Below are 27,414 nucleotides of genomic sequence, written 5' to 3'. Positions count from 1 at the left end.
CACATTTCTGTATCCGGTGCCACCATTAACATATTATTACAATAACACATTATTTGCAGTACACGTCTACACAAATACTCCCAATTACACTATGTACCTTTTTTGTTATTTGGTCAAACTCTCCTTCAGTATTTCTCCTACATTTCATTTGCTTTTCTCTATTTGTTCCTTAATCCTAATGTATCTAATATTCTATACAACTTTCACACCCCCTTTATCCTCTAGCTACTATTCACTAAACTCTCAATTTCATATTATCTCTATAAATTATCGTATTGCTCAGCACCCATACATTGAATTATTTGTCCTATTTGTTTTTTAACCTTTTCTCCCATCTTTCTCTTGTATTCATTTACTGTTCCAACGTTCAAATGTTAGTACTAATTTTATGCCGTCACTTGTTCACTTCTCTTAACCATTTCTCACTATTTTCTCTCATTCCTATTTGCGCTCACTTTCACTTTCTCACTATTCTGCTTGCACTTAATCCATTGTCACTATTCTCACTTCCTGTAAATAGCCTCCTTATATTTTATTCTACACGTCTGCTTATACACTTTGTCTCTCCCCTATACTTCTCGATCTTTTCCTGTTTCCCTTTATTTGCACTTTTTGATCACATCCACATTTTTTTAAACGTATCAAATATCTCTGCTATATCCTTTATTTCTTCTTCTATTCCACTTTTATTTCTTCCCCCCACGCTTTCACTTTCACATACTAGATTTCCACTTACACTCGCACCCTTATTCTTTTCACTACTTTCTTCCCTATCATTTCCTGAATCTTGGTTTCTCTTTTTATCACCATTCGCCTTTTTTCTAGCGCGTAATTTGGATATAAAAACAACTTTTTTTAAGTTTAGAGACCCATAGTGTGTTACCATAATTAAATTTTCCAATCAGTTTTTTGTATGTTATCACCATGATATTCAAGAATGATTCTATTGGATTTTTAAATATGTTGGCCTTTTATTATCATAATAGTAGTCCTAAGTTTAACTGTACTCAATTTACCCCAAGGATAGGGAAATTTTGGTATAATGTGTATTATTGAAATAATATATGCTGTAAAGTCCTTATAAAATCATATTATCCCACTATAGGTTAGTATATGTATCTTAGAATGTCGAGGTTGAATTGAATTGAATTTAAAAGGGGAAGGGCTGTGACAGCCCCAGCACTGCGACTGAAAGATCTATTGCGCATCCCCGTCATAATATCCAATAGTTTTATGTTCTTAATGAACTGAATCAAACTACGGATTGGGACAGTTGATAGCTCATCAAGCTTTGGAAAATGTTTTCCAAAGATAAGAGCTCTTCGATAAGATTAACTCCATATGTAGATGAAATTATTGGGGATCATCAGTGTGGTTTTAGGCGTAATAGATCAACTATTGAGCAGATATTTTTCATTCGACAGATAATGGAGAAATAATGGGAGTATAAGGGTACAGTGCATCAGTTATTCATAGATTTCAAAAAGACATATGACTCGGTTAAGAGAGAAGTTTCATATGATATCCTTATTGAATTTGGTATTCCCAAGAAACTAGTTCGATTAAATATGAAGGTGATTTATATTCGTATGCTGATGATACTGTTTTACTTTTTAGTGGAAAAAGTTGGACTGACGCTTATTATAATGCAAATTGCGGCTTATAATTAATAAAAAAAAATGGTGCGATTTAAATTCACTTGTAATTAATAAAGATAAAACAATAGCTATCCCATTTTCTTTAAATAATAAAGGTAATAAACCAATTTCATCTATACTACAAATTAAAATGTATAATTCTGATTGTTCCGATATAAATTGCAATTGTCCAGTTATTAATGAAGTTAATGAGGTTAAATACTTAGGTATAATTATTAATAATCATTTAAAATGGAATAATCATATTCTTTATATTTGTAATAAATCACGTAAAACATTATGTTACTTTGTTATTCTAAGATATATTTTGCCAATTAACTGTATACGTATAATTTATTTAACATTGTTTCAATCTATATTTATGTATGGTATTATAGGTTGGGGTGGAACTTACAAATCCAACCTTTATCCGTTAATTTTACTACAGAAAAAAGTATTAAAAATTTGTTTAAAAAAGCAGAAAGAGTACCAAACTGAATTGTTGTTTAAACATTTCAAAGTTTTCAACATTAAACAAATATATTATTTTATTTTATTAAAATATTTTCATAGAAATTTTAATAACTTTGAAAGGTATATACATAAGTATAGAACCAAAAATATGAATTCTCTGCGTTTGTCTGAACAAAAATGTAAAATCAATGCAGCATTTTATCATAGCATGAGTCAAGGTCCCAGATTATTAAACAAATTTTATTCCAATAATATTTCAACCACGAATCCTCTCCAAATTAATGAAAATATAAAAAAAAATTGTATTGAATTTATAGTTTGGGTTTAAACATATTAAACACCATTTAATCTGTATTGACTCTCAGTTTTAATTTTATTTTTGTCTGTATTGGAATCCCCTCCTGAGTACGAGTCTTGCTCATTCAGGAGTGGGCTAGATTATCTTTAATGGTATTTATTAATTTGTATTCTTTTCAAACTTAATAGCAATAATCTATACTAATAATAAATCTGTGGCCGAAATTTTTCTGGTAATTTTCGATTTTCCAAAAATAATTGGTCCTAACATATATAATTAACCACCCTGAAACCGAAAATCGCTTTTTTGAAATTTTTGTTTGTATGTCTGTCTGTCTGTCTGTCTGTCTGTATGTTTGTTACCTTTTCACACGACAATGGCTGAACCGATTTCGATGAAAATTGGAATATAAATTAAGTTCGTTGTAACTTAGATTTTAGCTATATGGCATTCAAAATACATTATTTAAAAGGGGGGTTATAAGGGGGTCTGAATTAAATAAATCGAAATATCTCGCTTATTATTGATTTTTGTGAAAAAGTTACATAACAAAAATTTCTTTAAAAATCATTTCCGATGAGTTTTATCCCTTGAAAAAGTTTGATAGGACTGATATTTAATGAGATAAATGAGTTTTAAAATTAAAATAACTGCCATCTAAGGCCGTGTAATGAATTAAAAAACAAATGACTTCGTCTATGAGGGGCCTTGGACAACAACAATCGAAAGCTATGAAAGATAGCCTACAGAGAATGTTTCTGTGTTTGCATGAAGTAATATCGGAAGCTAAATTAACCGATTTGTGTAATTAATTATTATTTCATCATTGGAAAGTGTAGTTTCTCTGGATGGACAAAATGCTATATTGTTATTACAGTAACTTCGGAGAGAATTGAGGACAGGTAAGATTAAAATAGCTTCTTATAATAATAATAATAATAATAATAATAATAATAATAATAATAATAATAATAATAATGATTTATTTTAACTGGCAGAGTTAAGGCCGTAAGGTCTTCTCTTCCACTCAACCAGGAAAAAGAGTATATACATATGCATGAACTTACAAAGAATTCAACAATTTGATTTAGATGAGAGTTAAGTGTATACAGGAGTTATTTACGAATTAAACAACAAAATACTATGAACTATTAATTAAACACTGAAATAAACTGTGTAGCAGAATTAAGCTAAAATACATAAAATGTTAATATATTTCAAATAATATTAGATAATAGAAAGAGATTATTATGAGACAATTTTGAAAATACAGCACAATCAGGATGATGTCTAAAAGAAAGAAGTAGCAATGTAGTCAGTGATAGTTTAAATCAGTATGATTGGAGTGAAATGCTAATAAGGTTACCTTTTAAGCTGTTCTTAAAGGTGTTTATTGTCTTGCAGCCCCTATACACAAACAACTTGATAGGCTATTCTGTGTATTCGTTTCCTGTATTTCTTAAAATAATGTTTATCTCAGAGAATTAACGAACCACAAGAGTGTATTGATTTAGTATGCAGTAATAATATGTTAGCTTAGCATTCCATTATTTTATAATCCAAATTTTAACTATGCTCAATTGAATCGTGTTAAAATACATAAAATACACATGCATTAAATGCAATGCAAAAAAATTGGGTAATGAGCCAAGCAGATTATGTTGCGCTGTTGTAAAATAAAATTTGTTCCTCCTGAGATTCAAGAGCCCCCATACCAAATTAAAAACTTACTTATCGGTATACATCCGTTATCAACACATTTTTATATAATATAATATAATATAATATAATATAATATAGCCCTAATATAATATAATATAATATAATATAATATAATATAATATAATATAATATAATATAATATAATATAATATAATATAATATAATATAATATAATATAATATAATATAATATAATATAATATAATATAATATAATATAATATAATATAACATAACATAACATAACATAACATAACATAACATAACATAACATAATATAATATAATATAATATAATATAATATAATATAATATAATATAATATGTAATTTAAGTTATTTGAAGGGTTCAGAACCATAGTGGGCCAAGCGCCATTTACTGAATACGTAGAAAACAAGAGTTAAAATTAAGTTATTACCATAATTCATAGAAACATACAGCAAGTAAAGTAAAGTATACACATTAAATATAAATGATATGTCAGTCTTCATTAACGTATGGATGCATGTAATGAAAATTAAGAAACATGTTAAAGGAATTGTCATTGCACCAAATGAGTGGTCTCTGGACCAAAATGATCGCATTTTAATTATTTAAATACAATTTAAATTAAGTAACATAATAAACGATTTATTCTTCTATCAAACACGAATCTTCCCTGGATCAAATGTCCTATTTTAATTATGTAATTACTTTATATTTATTTCTAACGGGTGCAGCGGAGCGCATGGGTACGGCTAGTAAGTAAATAAATAAATAAATAAATTAAAATGTGCCTCACATTAATTCCACTACTAAAATAACAAGACGGGCAACTGAAAAATAATTAGTAAACAGATAATTCATAAATTAATGAACATGGACTAAAGAACAAGAATAGGAACAACAGACCAAACACATCGACGGTCCAGTTCAAAAGGGAAACAACTCAAAATTTAAAGTTTTGGGAGAGCTGCACTTTAAACTCTCATGTTGCTGTGAAAAATAAAGGGTCAATTAAATAATTTCAAATTCTGTTAATGATGTTTTATATATACAATAAGTTTCAAATTAGACTGATGTTAATTCGATTTTTGAAGGAACATAAAACTTTAAAATGTAGTTGTCTCAAAACTTCAAATTTTGAGTGAAAACAACTTTTGGACTGGGCCGTCGATATGCACTTCTATGCACACATAAATATTCCTTAAACCCTCAAATATGCATCTATATTCTCTATGAATTTTTATATTATTCTGAAAACATTTGTGCTGGAATGTCGTCATACTAAAATCAGCAAAGTGTAGTTGTAGTAATAGATTTATTTCTACTGGCAGAGTTAAGGCCATAAAGCCTTTTTCACTCAACCAGTATTGGAACAATAGCAATACAACAGCAGAAAAAGAGGAACAATATACAATTAATAATAATAATAATAGTAATAATAATAATAATAATAATAATAATAATAACAAAATGAAAACAAGCTTAGTTACATGTAATTCTAAAAATCAAACAAATTATAATAATGTGAATCGAATTGTTAAAATAATAAAGAAAATTTATATATCAAAAATATAAAAGTCATATATTATATATATATATATATATATATATATATATATATTTATATAATTTGAACTGGTAATAGAAATTACGGGAAAACGGCTGAAAGGATTTTAATGAATGACCCGTCATTTTAAGCTTGGCATCCAAGGATTTTCAGAAAAATAGTAACTTTCAGTGAAGCGTTAGTTTTCCTACATAATTGTCTTATTTTCCAAAATCCATCTTTCGTCAGTTTTGAGAACTAATTACATTTCAGTATAAAACAAAATACACACTACAATAAACAATAGGCTATTACACGAAGGCCATGACCTGCAGGATTGCTGACATATTTAGAGCTCAAGTTGAATTGGTTATTAAAAACTTCAAGACTTACTAAAAATAATTTACAGGTCTGATTCTGCGGTGTGTAATTTTCTGAGTACAACTCTACAAAACTTGAGGTGTTTTATGACATTGTTATCATTAGAAATGAAATATTATTAGCCTATAGTTAATGTCATGATGCGACTATTTTTAATTAATTATACATATTAATGCCATATTGATGATATGAAAATGAAACGTTTTGGAGTTATATAAGTAGATGTAGAGAATATCTTAAATTAGATCTTCATTTCTATAATTTACTAATTTAGTGAGTGGCGGCTATAATTACAAAACTTACGTAACATAATAATATTGTTATTAAAAATAAAATATTTTTACAGTTATTAATCAAGTGGGGTTGGGTCTTTTTCATATACTTAATGGTGGTGTAGTGTAGATATTTACATGCGTAATTCTCTTCAGTACTGGCTCGAGAGAGCGCAAAAATTACAGTTCCTAGGGAAATACCAAAAGGTAATACTTAAACCTACAAAATTTTGTAGTCTCCCGATCATTTCAGCAAGATCTCTTAGCAGGATAAAATGATTTTACCCTCTACATTTCAAGCTCTACATGCAGCAGCTATACCAAGATGCTATGTCTATTGTTCGAAAGCATAGCAAACCTGACATTTTTTAAACTTTCACCTAGAATCTACAATGACCTGAAATAAGTAGGCTATTGATTTACTCCCACATGAAAAACCCACTGAACATGCTGACATTGTTACTTTGCGTCTTCGCACTGAAACTCAAAAACTGAAGATGGATAGGTTCAAGAAATAGTAATATACGTTACAAGAGCGGTATGTTGACGTTTTCATGGTCGAGGAAAAGATTGAAAAAGCTAAACGTAGTTGAAACTTTTTAATTTCCGAGAACATGAAAACAAACATACCGCTCGTGTATCGTACATTATTTTGTGCGAAGATCGTTTATTACATACCTGAAATACGAATTTCTAATTAGTTGCAATGAAATCTCCATGTTGGTTTCTGTTTAATGACGGCAACTTCGGAAAACCAAAATATCTTTCTTCAACATTGTTGCTATAAAATGTTTTCTGTGTTTACTATACTCCAGCAGCCCGTAATATACGTCTGTCTTTTTTTTTCCCCCAGTCTATAAATGCGAACTTAAAACAAACGGTAAGGTGAAACTTTAGTTTTCCTACATAATTTTCCTATTTTCAAAAATCTATCTTTCGTCTGCTTTGAGAACTAATTGCATTTCAGTATAAAACAAAACACGCACTGCAATAAACAATAGGCTATTACACGAAGGGCATGACCTGCAGTATTGCTGACATATTTATTCATAAATAAGACTTTGGCTGAAGACTTCCCAAAATCGACTTTCATAGTAAAGTTTAACTTTGTTAAAAGTCCTATTCATAGACAATACTTCTGAGAATTTGACTTTCACTTAGGTAAGTCGAGATTTGACGATCTTCTATGAATGTTGGCAATCACAATCATGGCCTTCTAAACGAATTAAATTAATGAATAGCTGAAGTAGAGTAGGCATTGCCGCAATAAAAGCCATCATTTGAGTCTCAAATCAGTGAAACAATTGAACATCGGCAGACGTTAAGCGATTGTTGCAGTATTATATAATATTATTTCAATGTAAAGTAATTGTGAAAACGTGAAAGATAAGAAGATGCCACCAATGACAGATTATGAAAGAGACATGCTACTAGAACTGGTGAAGACGTATAAAGAATACAATTAAATATACAAAGTCAATAGTAAACCATTAATCCTTATATCCATAGAGCAATATCGAAGTGAAATGAGAGTATTATTAATGGAACAGCTGATCCTTTTTTATTGTTCTATTATTCATCAGTGCATGTTGAAACATGTGAATATTATTTAATACGGTCTATTTTTCAAATCTGTATCTTGATTTGAATTCATCATCTCTATAAAATTTAATAGAGTTTCGTACATGTCTAATAATACGCCGAGAAATATGTGCAGCTTCAATAATTTCCTGGATGCTATTAATCTTCTCGGCAAATATAACAATTTCCCAAATATCAGCCATTTTTCTTATGTCCACGAACGAAAGTCAAAGTCAAAGTCTAGATTTTCGGCGACTTCGAAGTAAAGTCACGATCGAAGTTTACTTTCGTCAAAGTGTCGATTGTGAATAGGAAAATGGCGGCTTTGTACTTTACAAAGTCAACTTTGGTCCAAAGTATCGTCTATGAATACGACCCTTAATTTAATTAATTTACAGGTCTGATTCTGCGGTGTATAATTTTTCTGAGTACAGTTGTGTATTGGATATTAAAATCTACTAAACGTGAGATGGTTTGATGACATTATTATCATTAGAAATGAAATATTATAGTGAATGCCATGATGTGACTATTTTTCATTAAGTATAGGCTACATTAATGCTATGTTGATGATATGAAAGTGAAACGTTTTGGGGTTATGTAAGTGGATGTAGAGAATATCTTAAATTAGATCTTCATTTCTATAATTCACTGAGTGGCGGCTATTCGGTGTGCTGTAGATATTTATATGCGTCATTCTCTTCAGTATTGGCTCGAGAGCGCACAAAAATTACAATTCCTAAGGAAAGACTAAAAGGTATTAGGCTACTTACTGATAAAATAAGAAGCCTACAAAATTATGTAGTCTCCCATTCATTTGAGCAAGATCTCTTACAATGACTATTACACTCTTACTACTTCATACTACTTTTGACCAATAAAACGGTACGAAAGGACGTATTTCAACCAATCATGGCTGCTTATCGCACAATTTTATCGCGTCCCTAGCATTTGTTTAATTTTATCGCGTCCCTAGCATTTGTTTAATTTTATCGCGTCCCTAGCATTTGTTTCTTTGTTTGCCAACATTTGAAACTGCGCTGGTCTGGACGTCAAAAATATATATAAAATTACAAACCACTCCAGTCGATGCACAGCAGTTTCAAATATGACTCGCATTGGCATTCAAGAACAAGAATTAATAAAAATCACTGATCATACCTATGCATCTTCTGAAATCCGATTTACTAATAAATGAAGAGCACCATTCGGAAATCCTGAAAAAGTTGAATACACCATGTAGGCCTAAATCAACGAGTTCCACTTCTATTACGCACACGTCCAATATAACATCAATTGAACCACCAACCACATTCAAATTTGAAAATTGTACATTCAATAATTATTCCTTTTAAAATTATTCATTCGGAAATCCTGAATAAGTTGAATACACCATGTAGGCCTAAATCAACGAGTTCCACTTCTATTACGCACACGTCCAATATAACATCAATTGAACCACCAACCACATTCAAATTTGAAAATTGTAAATTCAATAATTATTCCTTTTAAAATTATTCATGTTTATTTTTTATGTCATCGTCGTTAATTAAAACTTTTCTAACACTTGTGTATATTAGTTAGGTTATGTTATAGCTTCTGCTATATGATATTATGGATAGTCACGTATCAGAGATTGTTTAATATTAAGATTTATTGAAAATCATCTGTCAAGTGACGTTGATTACTGGGATTCGGATAATTGAAGTGGAATGAAACTGTCTTAATAAAAATGAAACTGAATCAACAAAGCCTTCTTGACCAGTAATATTGCCATTGTGTGTAGATCTCGACGAGAAGGCATTGTTCACTACTGCCATCTAGCATGCATCTAGCGTATATTTGTAATGTTGAGATGGTATAAAAACATTTGAAGACAGTTGTATTTTCGTAAGTCAATTAATATTTTATTGTATTGGGGTACTTCGTTACTTCTAATCTTTATATACTTTCTTCTAATCGTGTAATAGTCAATTAAATCCCACTCGAGTTTTGATTTTCTCTAGATAAATCAAAACGTCTAGTGAGATTACTGTTGATAAAATGATTTTACCCTTTACATTTCAAGCTCTATATGCAGCAGCTATACCAAGATGTATGTCTATTGTTCGAAAGCATAGCATACCTGACATTTTTTTTAACTTTCACTTAGAATCCACAATGACCAGAAATAGCTATTGCTTTACTCCGACATGAAAAATCCACTGATCGTCCTGATATTGTTACTTGCGTTGAAACTCAAAACCTGAAGGTGGATAGGTTTGAAGGATAAGTATTTGGCATAAAAAACATTCAGAGGGAGTATGTTTCATCATTACGGAAGCAAATAACTTTCAAAATGTCTGGTATTCTTCATTGAAAATAAATATGAAAAACTTTTATTTGAACGTCTAATGAACTTAGTTTGCAGCATTTGCTTCACAAGCCATTAGTGTTTTTATATAACATTATCATATTTGGTAATGATATATATCAAATAAAAGGATGTTCTAATTTCTGAAAAATTCGTCCCTAATAGTAGGCTATAATAGTCGACACAATTAACATTTGTAATCTGTTAGTAAATCATACCAATTCATGTTGAGAGCATTACAGTTCTTATAGTCCAGAATCTATACTAATAATAAATCTGTAGCCGAAATTTTTCTGGTAATTTTCGATTTTCCAAAAATAATTGGTGTTAACATGTATAATTAACCATCCTGAAACCGAAAATAGCTTTTTTTGAAATTTTTGTTTGTATGTCTGCCTGTCTGGATGTTTGTTACCTTTTTACGCGATAATGGCTGAACCGATTTATATGAAAATTGGGATATAAATTAAGTTCGTTGTAACTTAGATTTTAGGCTATATGGCATTCAAAATACTTTATTTAAAGGGGGGGTTGTAAGGGGGCCTGAATTAAATAAATCGAAATATCTCGCTTATTATTGATTTTCATGAAACATATTACATAACAAAAGTTTCTTTAAAAATAATAATTTCCGATAAGTTTTATTCCATGCAAAAGTTTGATAGGACTGATATTTAATGACATAAATGAGTTTTAAAATTACAATAACAACGCCATCTAAGGCGCTGTACTGAAATAAAAACAAATGACTTCGTCTATAAGGGGCCTTGGACAACAACAATCGAAAGCTATTAAACATAGCCTAGGAGAATGTTTCTGTGTTTGTATGAAGTAATATTGGAAGCTAATTAATTGTTTAATTATTATTTCACCATTGGAAAGTGTAGTTTCTCTAGATGGATATAATTCTACAATGTTATTACAGTAACTTCTGAAACATATAGCAAGTAATACAAAGTATACACATTAAAACTAAATGATATGTCAATCTTCATTACACTATGGTTGCATGTAATAACAATTAAGAAACATGTGAAAGGAATTGTCATTGCACCAAATGATTGCTCTCTGGATCAAAATGATCGCATTTTAATTATTTAAATACAATTTAAATTATGTAACATATTAAACGATTTATCCTTCTATCAAACACGAATGTTCCTTGGATCAAACGTCCTATTTTAATTATGCAATTACTTTATATTTATTTCTAACAGGTGCAGCGGAGCGCACGAGTACGGCTAGTATACAATAATTTGATTATTGCTGGTGTAATATTACTTGCTTTGTTATAACTTTTGTGCGCGATCGTGCGTATTTGCTTGTTTTCCGCACAAAACCAATACGCGGTAAGTGTGAAATACCACATTCAGTGTTCCCAACGTAACACACATAACAATTTCCCTCTTCTTACCGCTTAAGCGCGACATTCATTTTACTGCTTTAGGCTTTTAACATATTATTTTTAGAGACGTTTAACATAGTAATAATTATAAATTGGAAACTTACCACTGCAATTTCACCTAAATTGCAATGTTAATTATTGTTTTTAAATATTTGCAAAAATTAAGTAAAGTCTACTACTCCACGAAACTTATTGCATTCCTGATACAAGTAACATTAAGGAAGCCGTGAAAAAATCAACGAGATTCCAGATGCCGATGTTATTACTGCAATATGTTATATAAATAATATTGATAAAATATTAAAATGAAAAATAAATCATTACATAACCTTACTGTTTGTTTTAAGTTCGCATTTATAGACTGGAGGAAAAAAAGACAGACGTATATCACGGCCTGCTGGAGTATAGTAAACACAGAAAACATTTTATAGCAACAATTTTGAAGAAAGATATTTTGGTGTTCCGAAGTTGGCGTCATTAAACAGAAACCAACATGGAGATTTCATTGCAACTAATTAGAAATTCGTCTTTGAGGTATGTAATAAACGATCTTCGCACAAAATAATGTACGATACACGAGCGGTATGTTTGTTTTCATGTTCTCGGAAATTAAAAAAGCTCAACTACGTTTCGCTTTTTCAATCTTTTCCTCGACCATGAAAACGTCAACATACCGCTCTTGTAACGTATATTACTATTGTAACATTTTATGGCAAAACTAAAAAGTATACAGTTACGAACATTCATACCTTTCTGGCTTCTGTGCAACGGCTGGCTGCATAATTTTGTTGCTATTATTATTATTAAAGTAGATGTAAACCAGTCTGGTTGTGCTGTTAGTTCACTCAGTCCACTCACTCCTGCACAACAGAGACTTTCCAATAGCCTACACACCTTTCATTATCGCATGTCGAAGTAGCATAATTATGTCGTCTTTGTAATCAGCAGGAATCCCATATAATCACACTGCATCGTGGGGGTTGGCGTGCATTAAAAACAATTGTTATGTAAGCTATAAGCCTGCTTACGTAATGGTCTCGTTGTCCTTGGTAGATGTCTGACGTAATAATGACAAGAACCGTATTTTATTCGGAACAGAAGTTATACCACAGACTCAATCGGTACAATTTAGAATTTGTCCAGGAGATCAATTTTTTTTATTTTTTTATTTTTTAGGTTCTTCAACACTACCCACGTTTTACCCTTAGGGTATAACATGGAATATTTAAACTAAATTTACATTTACGATGTATAACATTAAATTCAATTAGTGTCTTGTAAATGTCATTTATAAACGTTTTTGTCCTTGGATGAAAAATCAATTTCCAGAGATATGATCTTGCATTCTTGAAGTACTCTGTTCTAGTTTCCCCATCATTCATAAAATATTTTGATATGAGACCTCTTGCACAAAAGGGGAGATCTATAACTGAAACTTGATTAATATATTACAGTATTATTTATATTTATCCTGGTAATAATGAACAGTTTGACTCGTAGACATTTTGTTTTTCAGCATTAACTTCCCATGATTGTACGAGAAGATTCGAAGAGAACGGCAGTTACGTAGACCTTCGGCTCCCCCCTCCTTCCAATAATGCACAACACAATGTCAATAAGGTGGTTGCTGTCGTCTGCGATACAACGAACTTTACTGTTGATTTTAGAGTTCATTTTTTTCCTGGCTATTATATGCTTATTTAAATTGTGTTAACTCTCGCTAAGTGGTTTTATATTTTATTTTATCTGTCTTAGTATTTATTTTATTATTGTAAATATCATTGTTTTATTATTATTATTATTATTATTATTATTATTATTATTATTATTATTATTATTATTATTGTTATTATTAATGAATTAATTTGTATTACTATCTTTGTATCATCTCCGTCACGGTTATTCTATTATTATTATTATTATTATTATTATTATTATTATTATTATTATTATTATCGTTACTATTATTTCTATTATCAACATTATTAATAATAATAATAATTTTATTTAATCTGACAGGATTAAGGCCATAAGGCCTTCTCTTCCATCCTACCAGATAGCACATATAAATACAAAAAAGAAATACAAACACTGATGAAAATTATACAAATTAAGTTAAAGCCCTATAGAGGGTCAACAGAGTCAAAAGTACATTATAGTGCTCTCATCAAGCTAATACAACGAAAAGAAAGAAAACAGAGATAGCAATGATGATATTGATAACTGACAATAATAATAATAATAATAATAATAATAATAATAATAATAGCAATAATAATAATAATAATAATAATAATAATAATAATAATAATAAATACATTACATATTAATTTTTAATTTTACAACAGCATAGTTACAATATTTACTATATGTTGAAGTTGCGCAACCTGACATGTGTTCAACAAACAATTCCACGAACTAGAATGTGATTTTTTAATTTAAATTTGAATTTTGATATTATCCGACAGTCTCTGACGTGGTCAGGGAGAGAATTCCAGAGGCGTGGAATAGATATGCTGAAAGATGATGAGTAGAAGGATGTTCTGTGCAGAGGAATAGAGAGAAGGTACATGTTCCGGGTTCGAGGTAGTGAAAGGTAAACAAAACGAGATGCTAGGTAAGAGGGTGTGGAGGTGTGGATGATTTTAAATAGTAATAAGAGAGAGTTGAAGAATCTTCTTTCTTTAAGTGGACTCCAAGACAACAATTCTAGTGACGGTGTTACATGATCGAATTTTATAATGTTACAAACGAAACGAACGCAGATATTGTGAACACGCTGTAGTCTTTGGGAAAGATCAGTATTTAGATTCGTGAATAAAGAATCGCAATAATCGAAGTGGGGCATCACTAAAGTCTTATTATTGGTCTCTGTAAAATTTATGTAGACTACTGGACTGTACCCGAGCATGAGCATATGCTCATTTCGGGTATCAGTTCATATGTATCATTTCAAATGTAAATTGTGAATAAATTAGAATTGGAATTAGAATTAGACTTGTCACACAATCTGCATCGGGTGAGAAGATGGGAAGGTGTGTGGTAGAGATGAACAACGATCGAGAAAGCAAGACTAACAGCGCCCACAAAGCCGAAAACCCGCACGACAATGTTCTATACGTCCCTTCGCGTAGTTGACGTAAAGACTGCTTGTGAATGTTTCGAGACGCCGAGATTGATCACTGCCGAAGTCCCGGACGTCAAGTATCCTTGAATCACTACAGTTGTTTATATCTGACTGAAATTTTATCTACTTTGGCAACTGTTATATATGTATAAACAATAAAGTAGTTTATTTGAAACATCATCTCTACCTTTCAGTGTATAATAATCCGTTCCCCAGATTTATTTAATTACTAGGCCTTTATTAAAAGTCTAGGAATTTTCTTTTCATATGTTTTCATATGTCCAATCTCAAGTAAAAAGATATTAACGTTATGTTTTATGTTTCTTAGAAATGCAAATTTATTTGATAATTGTTTTCTTTGTCTATTTATATAACCATAGGTAATATCATATAATAGAACCAAAACATTTTGATAACTAAGATACTGTTCTGTTCTGTCTTCTTGTCTCATTTAAATATTTATAATGTTATTTGTACGAGATCGTGCGTATTTGCTTGTTTTCCGCACAGAACCAATACGCGGTAAGTGTGAAATACCACATTCAGTATACCCAACGTAACACACATAATTTCCCTCTTCTTACCGCTTAAGCGCGACATTCATTTTACTGCTTTAGGCTTTTAAAATATTATTTTTAGAGACGTTTAACATAGTAATAATTATAAATTGGAAACTTACCACTGCAATTTCACCTAAATTGCAATGTTAATTATTGTTTTTAAATATTTACAAAAATTAAGTAAGGTCTACTACTCCACGAAACTTATTGCATTCCTGATACAAGTAACATTAAGGAAGCCGTGAAAAAATTAACAAGATTCCAGATGCGGATGTTATTACTGCAATATGTTATATAAATAATATTGTTAAAATATTAAAACGAAAAATAAATCATTACATAACCTTACCGTTTGTTTTAAGTTCGCATTTATAGACTGGGGGGGAAAAAAAAGACAGACGTATATCACGGCCTGCTGGAGTATAGTAAACACAGAAAACATTTTATAGCAACAATGTTGAAGAAAGATATTTTGGTTTTCCGAAGTTGCCGTCATTAAACAGAAACCAACATGGAGATTTCATTGCAACTAATTAGAAATTCGTCTTTGAGGTATGTAATAAACGATCTTCGCACACCTAAATTGCAATGTTAATTATTGTTTTTAAATATTTACAAAAATTAAGTAAGGTCTACTACTCCACGAAACTTATTGCATTCCTGATACAAGTAACATTAAGGAAGCCGTGAAAAAATTAACAAGATTCCAGATGCGGATGTTATTACTGCAATATGTTATATAAATAATATTGTTAAAATATTAAAACGAAAAATACGTTTCGCTTTTTCAATCTTTTCCTCGACCATGAAAACGTCAACATACCGCTCTTGTAACGTATATTACTATTATTTCAATGATGTATGTTATTCAAAGTTACGAAATCTTTGCACGCTGACCAAATGCTGTTTCGAGAATGATGAGCGAGACTCGAAGCGCATGAGAATGACGAGACGAGACTCGAAAGACAAATGCAGTGAACACACCGAGCGAGAGCGGCAGTTAGTTTTGTTCATGTCTACTTTCTGGTACTCCTCTTCACATTGGTGTGTCGTTGTTGTACTTTTGCCAGTTTTGTGTAGTATTGCATGAAATTGACGTGATTTGTCATTAACTGGGTTAGAATGAAGTTAGGGTGAAAGTTGATTTGTACTCTGCAGTGAATGTGTGGAAAGTAAATTTTTATGTGGCAGGCTTTAGGAGAGGATATGTACAGTAGTGGCAAAAAAAACCCGGACCGACTCTGGTGGCTGATTTCAGAGCCTTGTTCACTCAGAGTACGATAGACTGGTAACTAAGACTTTCGTGATTCGAATCCTGCCTGGGAAGGAAACTTTTTTTTTGTTCCTTATTCAAATTTATTCCCAATACTTTTCGATTGCAGCGATATTTTACTACTTAATTAACTTATTATTCCCAGAACATGAATTTTACCAGCAATCGAAAAGTAATAATAATAATAATAATAATAATAATAATAATAATAATAATAATAATAATAGCCTAATGTGTCTCTTGAAGGGCAAAGGCCTCCTGCTAGATGGTAGCTCTGTTTCACTAACACGGTGAGCTACTCCGCGTTAGGTTGTGTCTAGTGTTTCTTTGTCTGGTTGGAGTTGATTTCGCTGTCACTTTGATTAATTTGATTTCACTAACACTTTTATTATATTGAATGCACTATCACTGAGTCAACTTGGGATGTTGTTTGTGGCTGGCACTGTCTTCATTTGTAGTCGACTTCCAATTGTTCTCCATGTTCCCCTGCTTCTTGCTATTCTGGACCATTGCTGACCTGCTTGTGTTGTGTAGAAGTCTGCCCACCTCTTCCTTGGTCTGCCTCTGTGCCGGTCTCCTGTGCGCGGGTCCCACATGGTGGCTCTGTATATCCATCTTTCGTCTTTCATCCGCGCGATGTGGCCTCCCCACTTCCACTTCAATTTTTCTCTTTGTGTGACGTTTTTTGTTGATGTCATTTGGGACAGCGACTCATTGGAAATTCTGTCTCTCATAGTTATTCCCAATATCTTTCGTTCCATTTTCCTTTAGCATATTTCTAGCGCATTCATCTGTCTGTTTGTTGTCGACCATGTTTGGCATCCATAAAAGTATTGGGAATAAATATGAATAAGGAACAAAAAAAAAGTTTCCTTCCCAGGCAGGATTCGAACTACGAAGGTGTTAGTTACTAGTCTATCGTGCTCTGGAGTGAACGAGGCTCTGAAATCAGCTACAAGGGTCAGTTCGGTTTTTTTGCCACTCCTGTACAATTGGGTTCAAAAAGAATGGGCCGACACTTGGTCGTTTAAATGTAAAGTTTTTTAAGTGATGTTCACACGAGTAAACTCATTGCGTTAGAAGGCAATGCTGTGATGTTTGTTCCAGTTGATTCTTTGAAACCAGAGGTTGCAACTTCGCTTCCCGGCAGGGTTGATTTGTTTATTGTATTATTTTATATTTTTAATAACAAGACATTAGTGTTAGTGGAATTTGTTAATAAACTTGGTTATGGAATGTGGGTCTTCGTGATCAGCAGGGGTCCCATTTAACGACACTACATCGTGGGAGTTGGCGTGTACTGAAAACAAAATTGTGACGTAAAGGCCTCGTTGTCCTTGGTAGATATCTGACGTAATAATGACGGGAACCGTATTTTATTCGGAACAAGTTATAGGCCTACCACAGACTCAGTCAGTATAATTTAGAATTTATCTTAAGAGCCCATCCACGATCAATTTGCCACCGGCTGGCTCAGTCGGTTAAGGCGCTTGCATACCGGTCTGAAGTTGCGTTCGGGCGCGGGTTCGATCCCCGCTTGGGCTGATTACCTGGTTGGGTTTTTTCCGAGGTTTCCCCAACCGTAATGTGAATGCAAGATAATCTACGGCGAATCCTCGGTCTCATCTCGCCAAACATCATCTCACTATCACCAATCTCATCGACGCTAAATAACCTAGTATTTGATACAACGTCGTTAAATAATCAACAAAAAACGATCAATCCTTTTTTAAATTTAGGTTGTTCAACAGTACCCAAGTTTTACCCTTAGGGTATAACATGGGATGTTTAAATTACATTTACAATTTACAATATACAGGATGATTCACGAGGATTTGCCATCCCTTACGGAGCTTATTTCCGAAGACATTCTGAGCAAAAAGTGTCATGAACATTTATCCTAATCTCAATATTTTCAGAGTTACACTAATTTGAAGATATTTGTAAAATACAATAATTATTCTTTAGTTTTAAGGGTAAAAGAATATTACAGGAAAAGAATGAACTATTCAGGAGTATCATTTCTTTAATTAGCTAGTATTATGAAGCTAAAAATGTGTTGTGAATTCCATAGTTGCTTCGTACAGATTTTTTTTTATTTTTAACCACAAAATTAAATTTTTCTTATGCATTTATTACACAGTTGTTACAAATCACGACCTCCTGTAAATTCTTCAAGACTGTACATTAGGGTACATAATTAAACTGTAAAGAATCAAGTTCCTAATGTCGTATGATTTGTAACAATTTATGTGATAAGTTCGTAATAATAATGCAATTTTTATTTAGAAATTGAAAAACAAAATCCGTACAAAGCAATTAACAACAAATTTTTAGTTTCGGAACACTAGCCAATTAAAGAAATGATACTTCTGAATAGTTCATTATCTATTTGCAATACCTATTCTTTAACTCTTAAAACTAAAGAAAAAAAGGTATTTTACTAACAACTTCAAATTAATGTAACTCTGAAAATATTGATATTAGGACACATGTTAATATGACATTTTTTGTTCAGAAGTCTTCGGAAATAAACTCCTTAAGTGACGGTAAATCGTCGTGAATCACCCTGTATAACATTAAACTCAAAATCACAATTTACACTTGATTAATTAGTGTCTTGTAAATGTCATTTGTAAAAGTTATTATCCTTGGATGAGAAATCACTTTCCACAGATTTGATCTTGTATTCTTGAAGTACTCTGGTCTAGGCTTGTCACACAATCTGCATCGGGTGAGAAGATGGGTAGCTGTCTGGCACCTCTTCACGTGGGAGTGTCGATGTTGTATTTTTGCCAATTTTGTCTAGGTATTGCAGGAAATTGACGTGATTTGTCATGAACTGGGTTAGAATGAAGTTAGGGTGAAAGTTGGTTTGTACTCTGCAGTGAATGTGTGTAAAGTAAATTTTTGTGTGGCAGGCTTTAGGAAAGGGTATGTACAATTGGGTTCAAAAAGAATGGGCAGACACTTGGTAGTTTAAATGTAAAGTTTTTAAGTCAGGTTCACACGAGTAAACTGCGTTCGAAGGCAATGCTGTGATGTTTGCTCCGGTTGATTCTTTGAAACCAGAGGTTGTAAGGTCACTTCCCGGTAGGGTTGATTTTTATTGTATTATTTTTTATTTTAATGACAAATGTTAGTGGAATTTATTAATAAACTTGGTTATTCAAGTCATGCAAACATATTATAGTCAATCATTCGTGAGCTATTATTAGACATAACCTGGCCTGTATACAAAATTAATAGTTTAACTTATTTGCGTCCTCAAAAATCAGAAGCACATAAAATATGAATAAAGAAAAATTATGCAAAAAACATATATAAACAAAAAAGGCCTGTGGTAAGGACAATTATTTCGTCCACAAACTCCTGCATCAACCCCCAACACACAACGCTCACGCGACCCGACCTGTGAAGTCGTCGCACGAAGCGTTCGTTGTATCGGTGGCCATCCATATGATACACACGGGTAGGACCTAAAGTGCTACTGGAGACAACTATCTCGTCAGAGAAAATGACATTTCTCCAGTCGAAGTCCTGTCGAATAGTAGCATAGCTAGATGATACACGACATGATCCATTTTCAAATTTTCTTTCATCGCAGTTCGACGAGACCTTATGTCATGCTATCTAAAATGTCTCCTCACGATTAATTGGAAGCCCGGAAGGTTGGCTACCAGATAATCATACCGTCACAAGAAATACTGAAAAGAAAAGTTTGGTTGCGGATATGAGCAGGGTTCAGCAGAAATGGTGTTGTGAATTTTCGTAATCAGCACGTGTGGATTCATGAAAATTCCAATGCACTTGAAGAAACAAGGCATCAGCCCCGATTCTCAATCAACGTGTGGGCAGACGTTCTTGGCGATAGATTAAGGGCCATAAGTGCTACCACAGAGATTAACTGGGGCTCGTTATCAGGACTTTCTTATTAACGTATTGCCTACCTTGCCATGTCAGCAAACACTGCAGTTGTGGTTCATGCATGATGGCACACCAGCACATTTTTTCCTCAATGAGCGTGAACACCTGACGCTAACATTTCAGGACCGCTGGATTGACTGGGGAGGCCCCACACCTTGGCCTGCTCATTCCTAAAATCTAAATTCCCTAGACTTGTGGTTATCAAGAACAACCAGGTCAATTTCAAAGAGTGCGTGATTCCTTACACCGAAGGGCAAAGGAATGCATTGCCATGAACGGACGTCACATTGAGCACCTCCTATGAATAAGTGTTCAGATCTTAGAAAGTAAGGGCGCAAATAGCCATAGTAGCTGACGCGCCCTTCTTAAACCCTACTACTACTACTTAGAAAGTACAGAGCGTTCGCCTACGGGTCGGGTCAGGAAAACGGCATGCACTGATACGCCGCTTTGTGCGCGCAGTTGTTGAGACACGCTCGACAATCAAGGACATCAAGGTCGACAAGTTATCAGTTGTGAGCCAGATGTTGCAGTATTTAACACGTACAGTGCAATTCCTTGACACAGTTGCTTAAATATTCAGCGTGTGTGTAAAATTTGTTAACAATGCAAAACGCAAAATTCACGCTTGAACAGAGAGTTTCAGAGATGCATATGTGAAAACAGAGTCATGTACAGAGGTGCGTAGGCAATTTGAAGTGAAATATTCGGGTGCTCCAATTCAGGGTAGAGAAACTGTTAGACGTCTTGTTAACAAATTAAGGACAAAAGGGTCGATAAATGCTACAATTCCTAAGCGAAAACAAAGAGTATTGGCGGGAGAAAAAATTGATGAAATCAGTGCATCATTCACACACTCTCCTAATAAATCTCTAAGACGTGTTTCACAGGAAGGTAGTGTTTCAAAAATATCAGTCTTTACTGCTGCTAAACTTTTAAAATTATAACTCTACAAGTATAGTATAGAAAGCGGAAGCTTACGGATAGACGATTCCCGCCAGCGACACCGCAGGCAGGCCGCTTTCCTGGCCCCACCCGTAGGCGAACGCTCTGTACAGTCAACTTCGGTTATAGTGAACCTCTGCGGACCAGTATATTTCGTTCACTATATCCGAGGTTCACAGTGTGTGTTTTTATACTATTGACGTTGCTATACATACAGTATTAATGTCCACTTGGGACAGACCGCGTTCAATATCAGTAATAATGTTCACTTTATCTTTCAACTTAAACACTTTATGTTTCGACATTCAGATGTTCACAGTTCGAAACTTGAATCTAATCTGACCATGTAGGTGAGCCGTGGCTAGAACGTGACGCTCGAGACATTGTGGCTCGCAGTGATAGCTGTGCATTTCGCTTGCTTCTAACCTCCGCCAACCCCCACCCTCTCACCCACTGGAGTCAAACTCCGTTCCATTTGTATTTGTCTCTGACCTGCGAGTGGCATATGTCTCTCTCGAAACCATGTACCAAACTTCCAAGTAGGATGGGAGGATGCATTTTTTTGCTGTCATATTAAATGTATGATTTATTCACAAGCATTACGAGGAAAACGGCTGTATAACATAAAACGGCATTATACTACATGTTACTGATGAAACAATAAAAGGTTAAGTGTTATTGTTATCATCATCATCATCATTATCATCATCATCTCTGTACGTCGACCCTTTTTTCAGCAGATGTACGAATAATGCGGTTAGCTCTTCAATTTGAATTCACAGATTTACTATGTGATGTCAAATGAAAGCTAGATGTAAGGACTTGACAAATGTTGAACTTTCAAATCTTTGCCAAAAAATAAATATCTGAAGCTTCGTTCTTTCGCTTGCTCTGTTGAAACCATATTCGCTACAACTTACGTTTGTGAAAAATTATTTTCAACAATTAAAATAGTAAAAACCAAATTTAGATTACGACTGACTTCGTGATCAACTACGACTGGCAGTAAGTAACATAATGCCTGATTTTGAAACTTTGTCGCAGAGACATTCTGAAGACAGTTAATTTTAGGTTGTGACATTGTTCATTTATTGTTCATTCCTTTCTTCGTTACACGTACTAAACATTAGTTTGTAGCCTTGTACTGTATAAAATTATATTTAAGTGCTTGACGTAAGGAAAATGAAAATCCGTTAATAAGTCAGACAGTTGCTTCACTTCCCCTTCGGGTGTCCGCCTCCCTCCATAGGTGCTATTAACGTTACACAGTGGCTCGGCGCACGATTACACTTTCGCCACCGCTGATGTAGGTAGTAGAGCCCGGGCGAGAAGTTATGGCATCGGCGCGAGGGACGCATTTTAGTTCGTTTGCTTGGACTCGCCCTCACACTCAACTGGAGGGGTGTTGGGTTAGTTGGTTGCTAGCATTCCGAGTGTTCAGATCGTTTTGCTACTACCGCTATTGCTAATACTGAAAACATTGTCCTTCTGAGCGCCCTCATGATGGCATTGTCTAAGGTGTGAAATCATAGAGTAGTTCATAGTCAAGGACATGAAATAGCATACAATGTATGGAAATTCATGTCAGAAGAGGTTGTAAACGGAATACCAATTCCATTGAAAAGCGTGTGTCCAAGAGTACTGGCTGCCACTGGTATTTCAAAGCGAACCTTGGCAAGAATCAGGAAAGAAGGGAAAAATATTGAGGCAGGAACAGCAGATCTTTCTCCAGTCCGGAAAAATCACAGCCGAAGAAGAAGATTGTTGCAGCTGTAGACAGTTTTGATGAGGAAGTCATAAGAAGACTCATTTATAATTTCTACGCTACGCATAAGCAGAGGCCGACTCTGTAATCGCTTCTTCCAAGAATGAATATCAGTGTATGATTATGTGAAGAAAGTAGAGATTAATTACATTGAAATTGAGCACGTGATGGACAGTATTTTTTAGAACATTTCCATAAGAATAAGAATGTAAAGATGGAATAGCGGGCGTAATTCCATTAGGTACCTTCGGACTCTTGAGTAGGATACTAAGGTAAGACGAATGTTTTTAGAAAGAGATGAAACGGATATACCTGTCGCTCTGAGCTTGAGAACCGTAACCCAAACAACCCCCACTCCTGTACCCTGCTGGGCGGCAATTTAAAACTTCGCGCATGTTGGTGCCATAACATCTCGTCTCAGCTCTAGGCATTGACCGATTTCGCACCTCTTCCCACTAGACGCAGACGTGGGCATCAGTAGTACATGTCGAACGGAGTCGAACGGAATGACGTGATCTCCCTCCCTCCACACCCCTAGTTGTTTACGCGGGGAACCTGTCCGACCGGTTGAGGTACAGCGGTGGATTTCACTAAAAAAAGTCGCTCTCTGAGGAAGCTCCTGAAGTGAAAAAGTCGAAAAATATTATTTCCACAAAGAATGGGGAAATGAATTCTTTTGTTGTGAAGAAGGGGAAAGCGTTAGGTGCTTATTATGCTACAAAATGTTACTAGCACGTTCAGCGACATAATGAAAAGACTCGTTTTAATAGAATATTTTTTTATTTTATTTTTTTATAATAATAGGAATAATAATACTGGTGGTGGTGGTGTGGTGGTGGGTAGTAAGTAGTGGTAACGTAATAATATCGTCGGTTTACAAACAAAACACATTAAGTAAAAATATTACGTCTGAGAAAAAGGCGCTTTTATTCCGACAAAACTGAATCCTCAAAATATTATTAATTTGAGTAAGTTATTTCTTTTTAATTGTATTTTATTTTCCAATTCTAACTTTATACATATGCAGTATGTAAAATACATATTCCTTTTTCTCAGAAGTAATATTTCTGACTTAATGTATTTTGCTTGTAAAGCGACGTTATAATCATAATGCGTTTCCTTTTCGGGGTGAAACGATAAATGAATTGACAGACGAGAGATGGGTCATTGATTTGGCTTTCCTGTGCGACATAACCTGCACTCTTACCGATTTCAACATTTCTCTTCAAGCAAAAGATAAAAATATCGTACACATGTACGATGAATTAAAGCTGTGTGTGTCACAACTGCGTCTATTTATGATGCAGTTAAATCAGAGAGAATTTTATCATTTTCCTTCTTTAAAATCGCTTAATCTATCACCCGATGTTAACATTAGCCACTTATATCAGATATTGGAAAATGAAATAAATGAATTCACAGACAAAAGATTCAGTGATTTTAATAAATTAGAGAATGAATTTCTATTATTTTTAATGCATTCTCCGTTAATGATCAATGTGTAAGATTAGACCTTCAGTTAGAAGTTCTTCGACTGAAAAATGACACATTTACCAATTGCAAGTGCACAAATATGGCTCGTTTAAATATATAAACAACTTTGCAAAGTAAAATATTCACATCTTCGGAGTTTTGTTATGAAAATTGCTTCTATGTTTAGCTCAACCTTTATTTGTGAACAGTTTTTTTCTCAGTTGGCCATTGTAAAATCCAAATCAAGATAACGCATTTCAGACGAAAATTTATTCATCAGCTCACAATTGCAATGTCTGACATAACTCCAAATTTTGAAACATTTGCTGATTTACGTGATGAAGAAGAATAAATGAAGCCTTTCTTTTAAGGGCATGAGTCAATTGACGTAAATTGACAAAAACAACAAAGAACTTCAGTAAGAAATTGAAAAAATAACATAATTGTTGTTTTTCTGTTTCTTAGTAATGTGCTTGATATTTTGTTAAGAATCTATTTTTTCTTAGTTCCTTAATTTTATTTTCAAATGATGCAAATCAGTGGCTGATGCCCTTTCAAAATAAATAGGTTCAGATTATGGCATTACATTTTAACTGTTGCAGAATTGTACTTTTTATGTCATTTTATAAGGTTTTTACAGTAATTGTTTAAATATTAGAAATACAGTTATGTTTCAGCTTTTTGTAAAATAGTTTGTACTTGTTTTGGAAAATTCGTTTTCTTTCATTGTCATTATTCATAAAAATAACATTTGCAGAAAACTGTATCTTCTTGTCCTGCTTAATTACTTAACGTTTCGTGTTTCAATACTTCACACGATCCACCGCTGAGTATTACGTTAACAGGTGATGCGTGTTGCAGCAATCAGAGTAGTACGGCGCATCCCTTTAAATGCCCACATCTGCACTAGAGGTATGCTACTGTGTACTCGGCCTTGGAATTTCCCCGGGTTCACTTTTACAAAGATGCGGGAGGGAGGGTTGAGGACCATTACACTTTAATCCTTCTTGTATTTACCCTTTGGTCATCACTCTACTCCCTTTTACAAAAGAAAACACTTTCTCTTTCTATTCTTCGAATAACCTCTTTTAAAGGAGTCAGAACTAATCCTTCCTTTCTCCTTCAATGCGTACACTGTTCTCTTTGACATGTTTCAAGCTGTCCAGGAAGCTGAACAAATCCTTTGTCTTTCAATGCACATAACGAGTAGGCTAAATAATTTGAGATTTTGTTCTGAACATATTCTTGGAAATTTATATGAGGAAGGGTTTCTAAATTACCATTTTGGCCATTTTAAAATTACATTTTCTTGGGGGAAGTTCTAGTTTTAGGTTCAGTATAACCAACGTGAGTCACGCGTCGTGGCGTAAGGCATCCTGCCTGGGACTCGCGTTACGGAATGCGCGCTTATTGGAATCCTCATTGGGGAAGAAATTTTCTCATGAAATTTCGGCTAGTGTATAGGACCGGTGCCCACCCAGCATCGTGATGCACTTGGGGAGCTACGATAGGTAGCGAAATCCCGTTACGCAAATCGGCTATAACGGCTGGGGGGGGGGGCTCATCGTGCTAACCACACGATACTTCCATTCTGGTTGGATGATCGTTCACCTCTGCTTCGGCATGTGGCCATGAGACCAGCAGCCGGCTGGTCGGCCTTGGCCTTTCGTGGGCTGTAGCGCTACGGATTATTATTATAACCGAAGTGAGGGTTCACTATAAACGGAAAAGGCCACCGGCGTGGCTCAGTCGGTTAAGGCGCTTGCCTGGCGGTCTGAAGTTGCGTTCGGGCGCGGGTTCGATCCCCGCTTGGGCTGATTACCTGGTTGGGTTTTTTCCGAGGTTTTCCCCAACCATAATGTGAATGCAAGGTAATCTATGGCGAATCCTCGGCCTCATCTCCCCAAATATCATCTCGCTATCAGCAATCTCATCGACGCTAAATAACCTAGTAGTTGATACACCGTCTTTAAATAACCAACTAAAATAAAATATAAACGGAAATATTAATGTTCTTTTTAATGTATGCGGGTCGGGACCAACGATTTAGGTTGACTATAGCCGAATGTTCACTATAACCGAGTTCACTATATCCAGAGTTGACTGTATGTGTTGTAGGACCCATGTTTATTAGACATTTTTTCCTTGTTTGATGCATACTAGCACCTCCTAAAATATTGGATAATTTTATTAACACCCTGTATATGCTGACTGCTCGGTTTACAATACGAGTTCCCCGTCCCTGCTCTAAAATAATGAACTGGGAAAGAAAGGAACAGTGCCATAGAATTTTATTATAGAATATGATCTTAACTAGTACATTTATTTTACTGAATATTGACGCCGTTACCTGTGAAACTCCGAGTTTCTGTTGCAGCTATTTACTATGAAGAAAGTATGAAGCTACGTAGGCACTGTGTGCTATCTTCTTCAAGTAGGCTACATAATATGTTTCTAAATATAAGTTATGCAAAATTTGTTTTGAAACATTAACTGATAATTCTAATAAGTGAAGAGATATTAAGTTTATCGCTGGGGTTTTACAGAAAATATTAGGTTTCAAGGTAGTTTACTTTTCAGGTCACTAACGTAAATTGCATGTCGCACAACGTATATATTGTTTTAATTACTATGACCTTCATAAATTTCTTTTTGAAGCAATACTATCAGGTTAATAGCCTTCCCGTAAGAAA

General features: G+C 33.7%; 1 protein-coding gene across 2 annotated transcripts in view; it reads right to left on the bottom strand.

Annotated features, from left to right (window-relative positions):
• LOC138716052 (very long chain fatty acid elongase 7-like) overlaps window positions 1-27,139 on the bottom strand; it is a 60,429-nt gene extending 33,290 nt beyond the window's left edge. Inside the window, exon 1 of one of the 2 annotated variants that reach the window (XM_069848952.1) lies at window positions 27,072-27,139. Coding sequence is in view for 1 of the 2 variants with exons in the window: in XM_069848951.1 (XP_069705052.1) it covers window positions 12,401-12,432 (32 nt within the window). In the remaining variant the exon portion in view is untranslated. Of the gene's footprint in view, window positions 1-12,400; window positions 12,552-27,071 lie in introns of those variants that run through there. The other variant, XM_069848951.1, reaches the window with a different exon arrangement.
• Window positions 27,140-27,414: the final 275 nt, after the last annotated feature.

Source organism: Periplaneta americana, chromosome 2 (assembly GCF_040183065.1).
Source record: "Periplaneta americana isolate PAMFEO1 chromosome 2, P.americana_PAMFEO1_priV1, whole genome shotgun sequence".
In the NCBI taxonomy this organism is placed as follows: Eukaryota; Metazoa; Arthropoda; class Insecta; order Blattodea; family Blattidae; genus Periplaneta; species Periplaneta americana.
The sequence above is the reverse complement of the archived record's forward strand: the minus strand, read 5'-3'. Positions and strand labels throughout refer to the sequence as shown.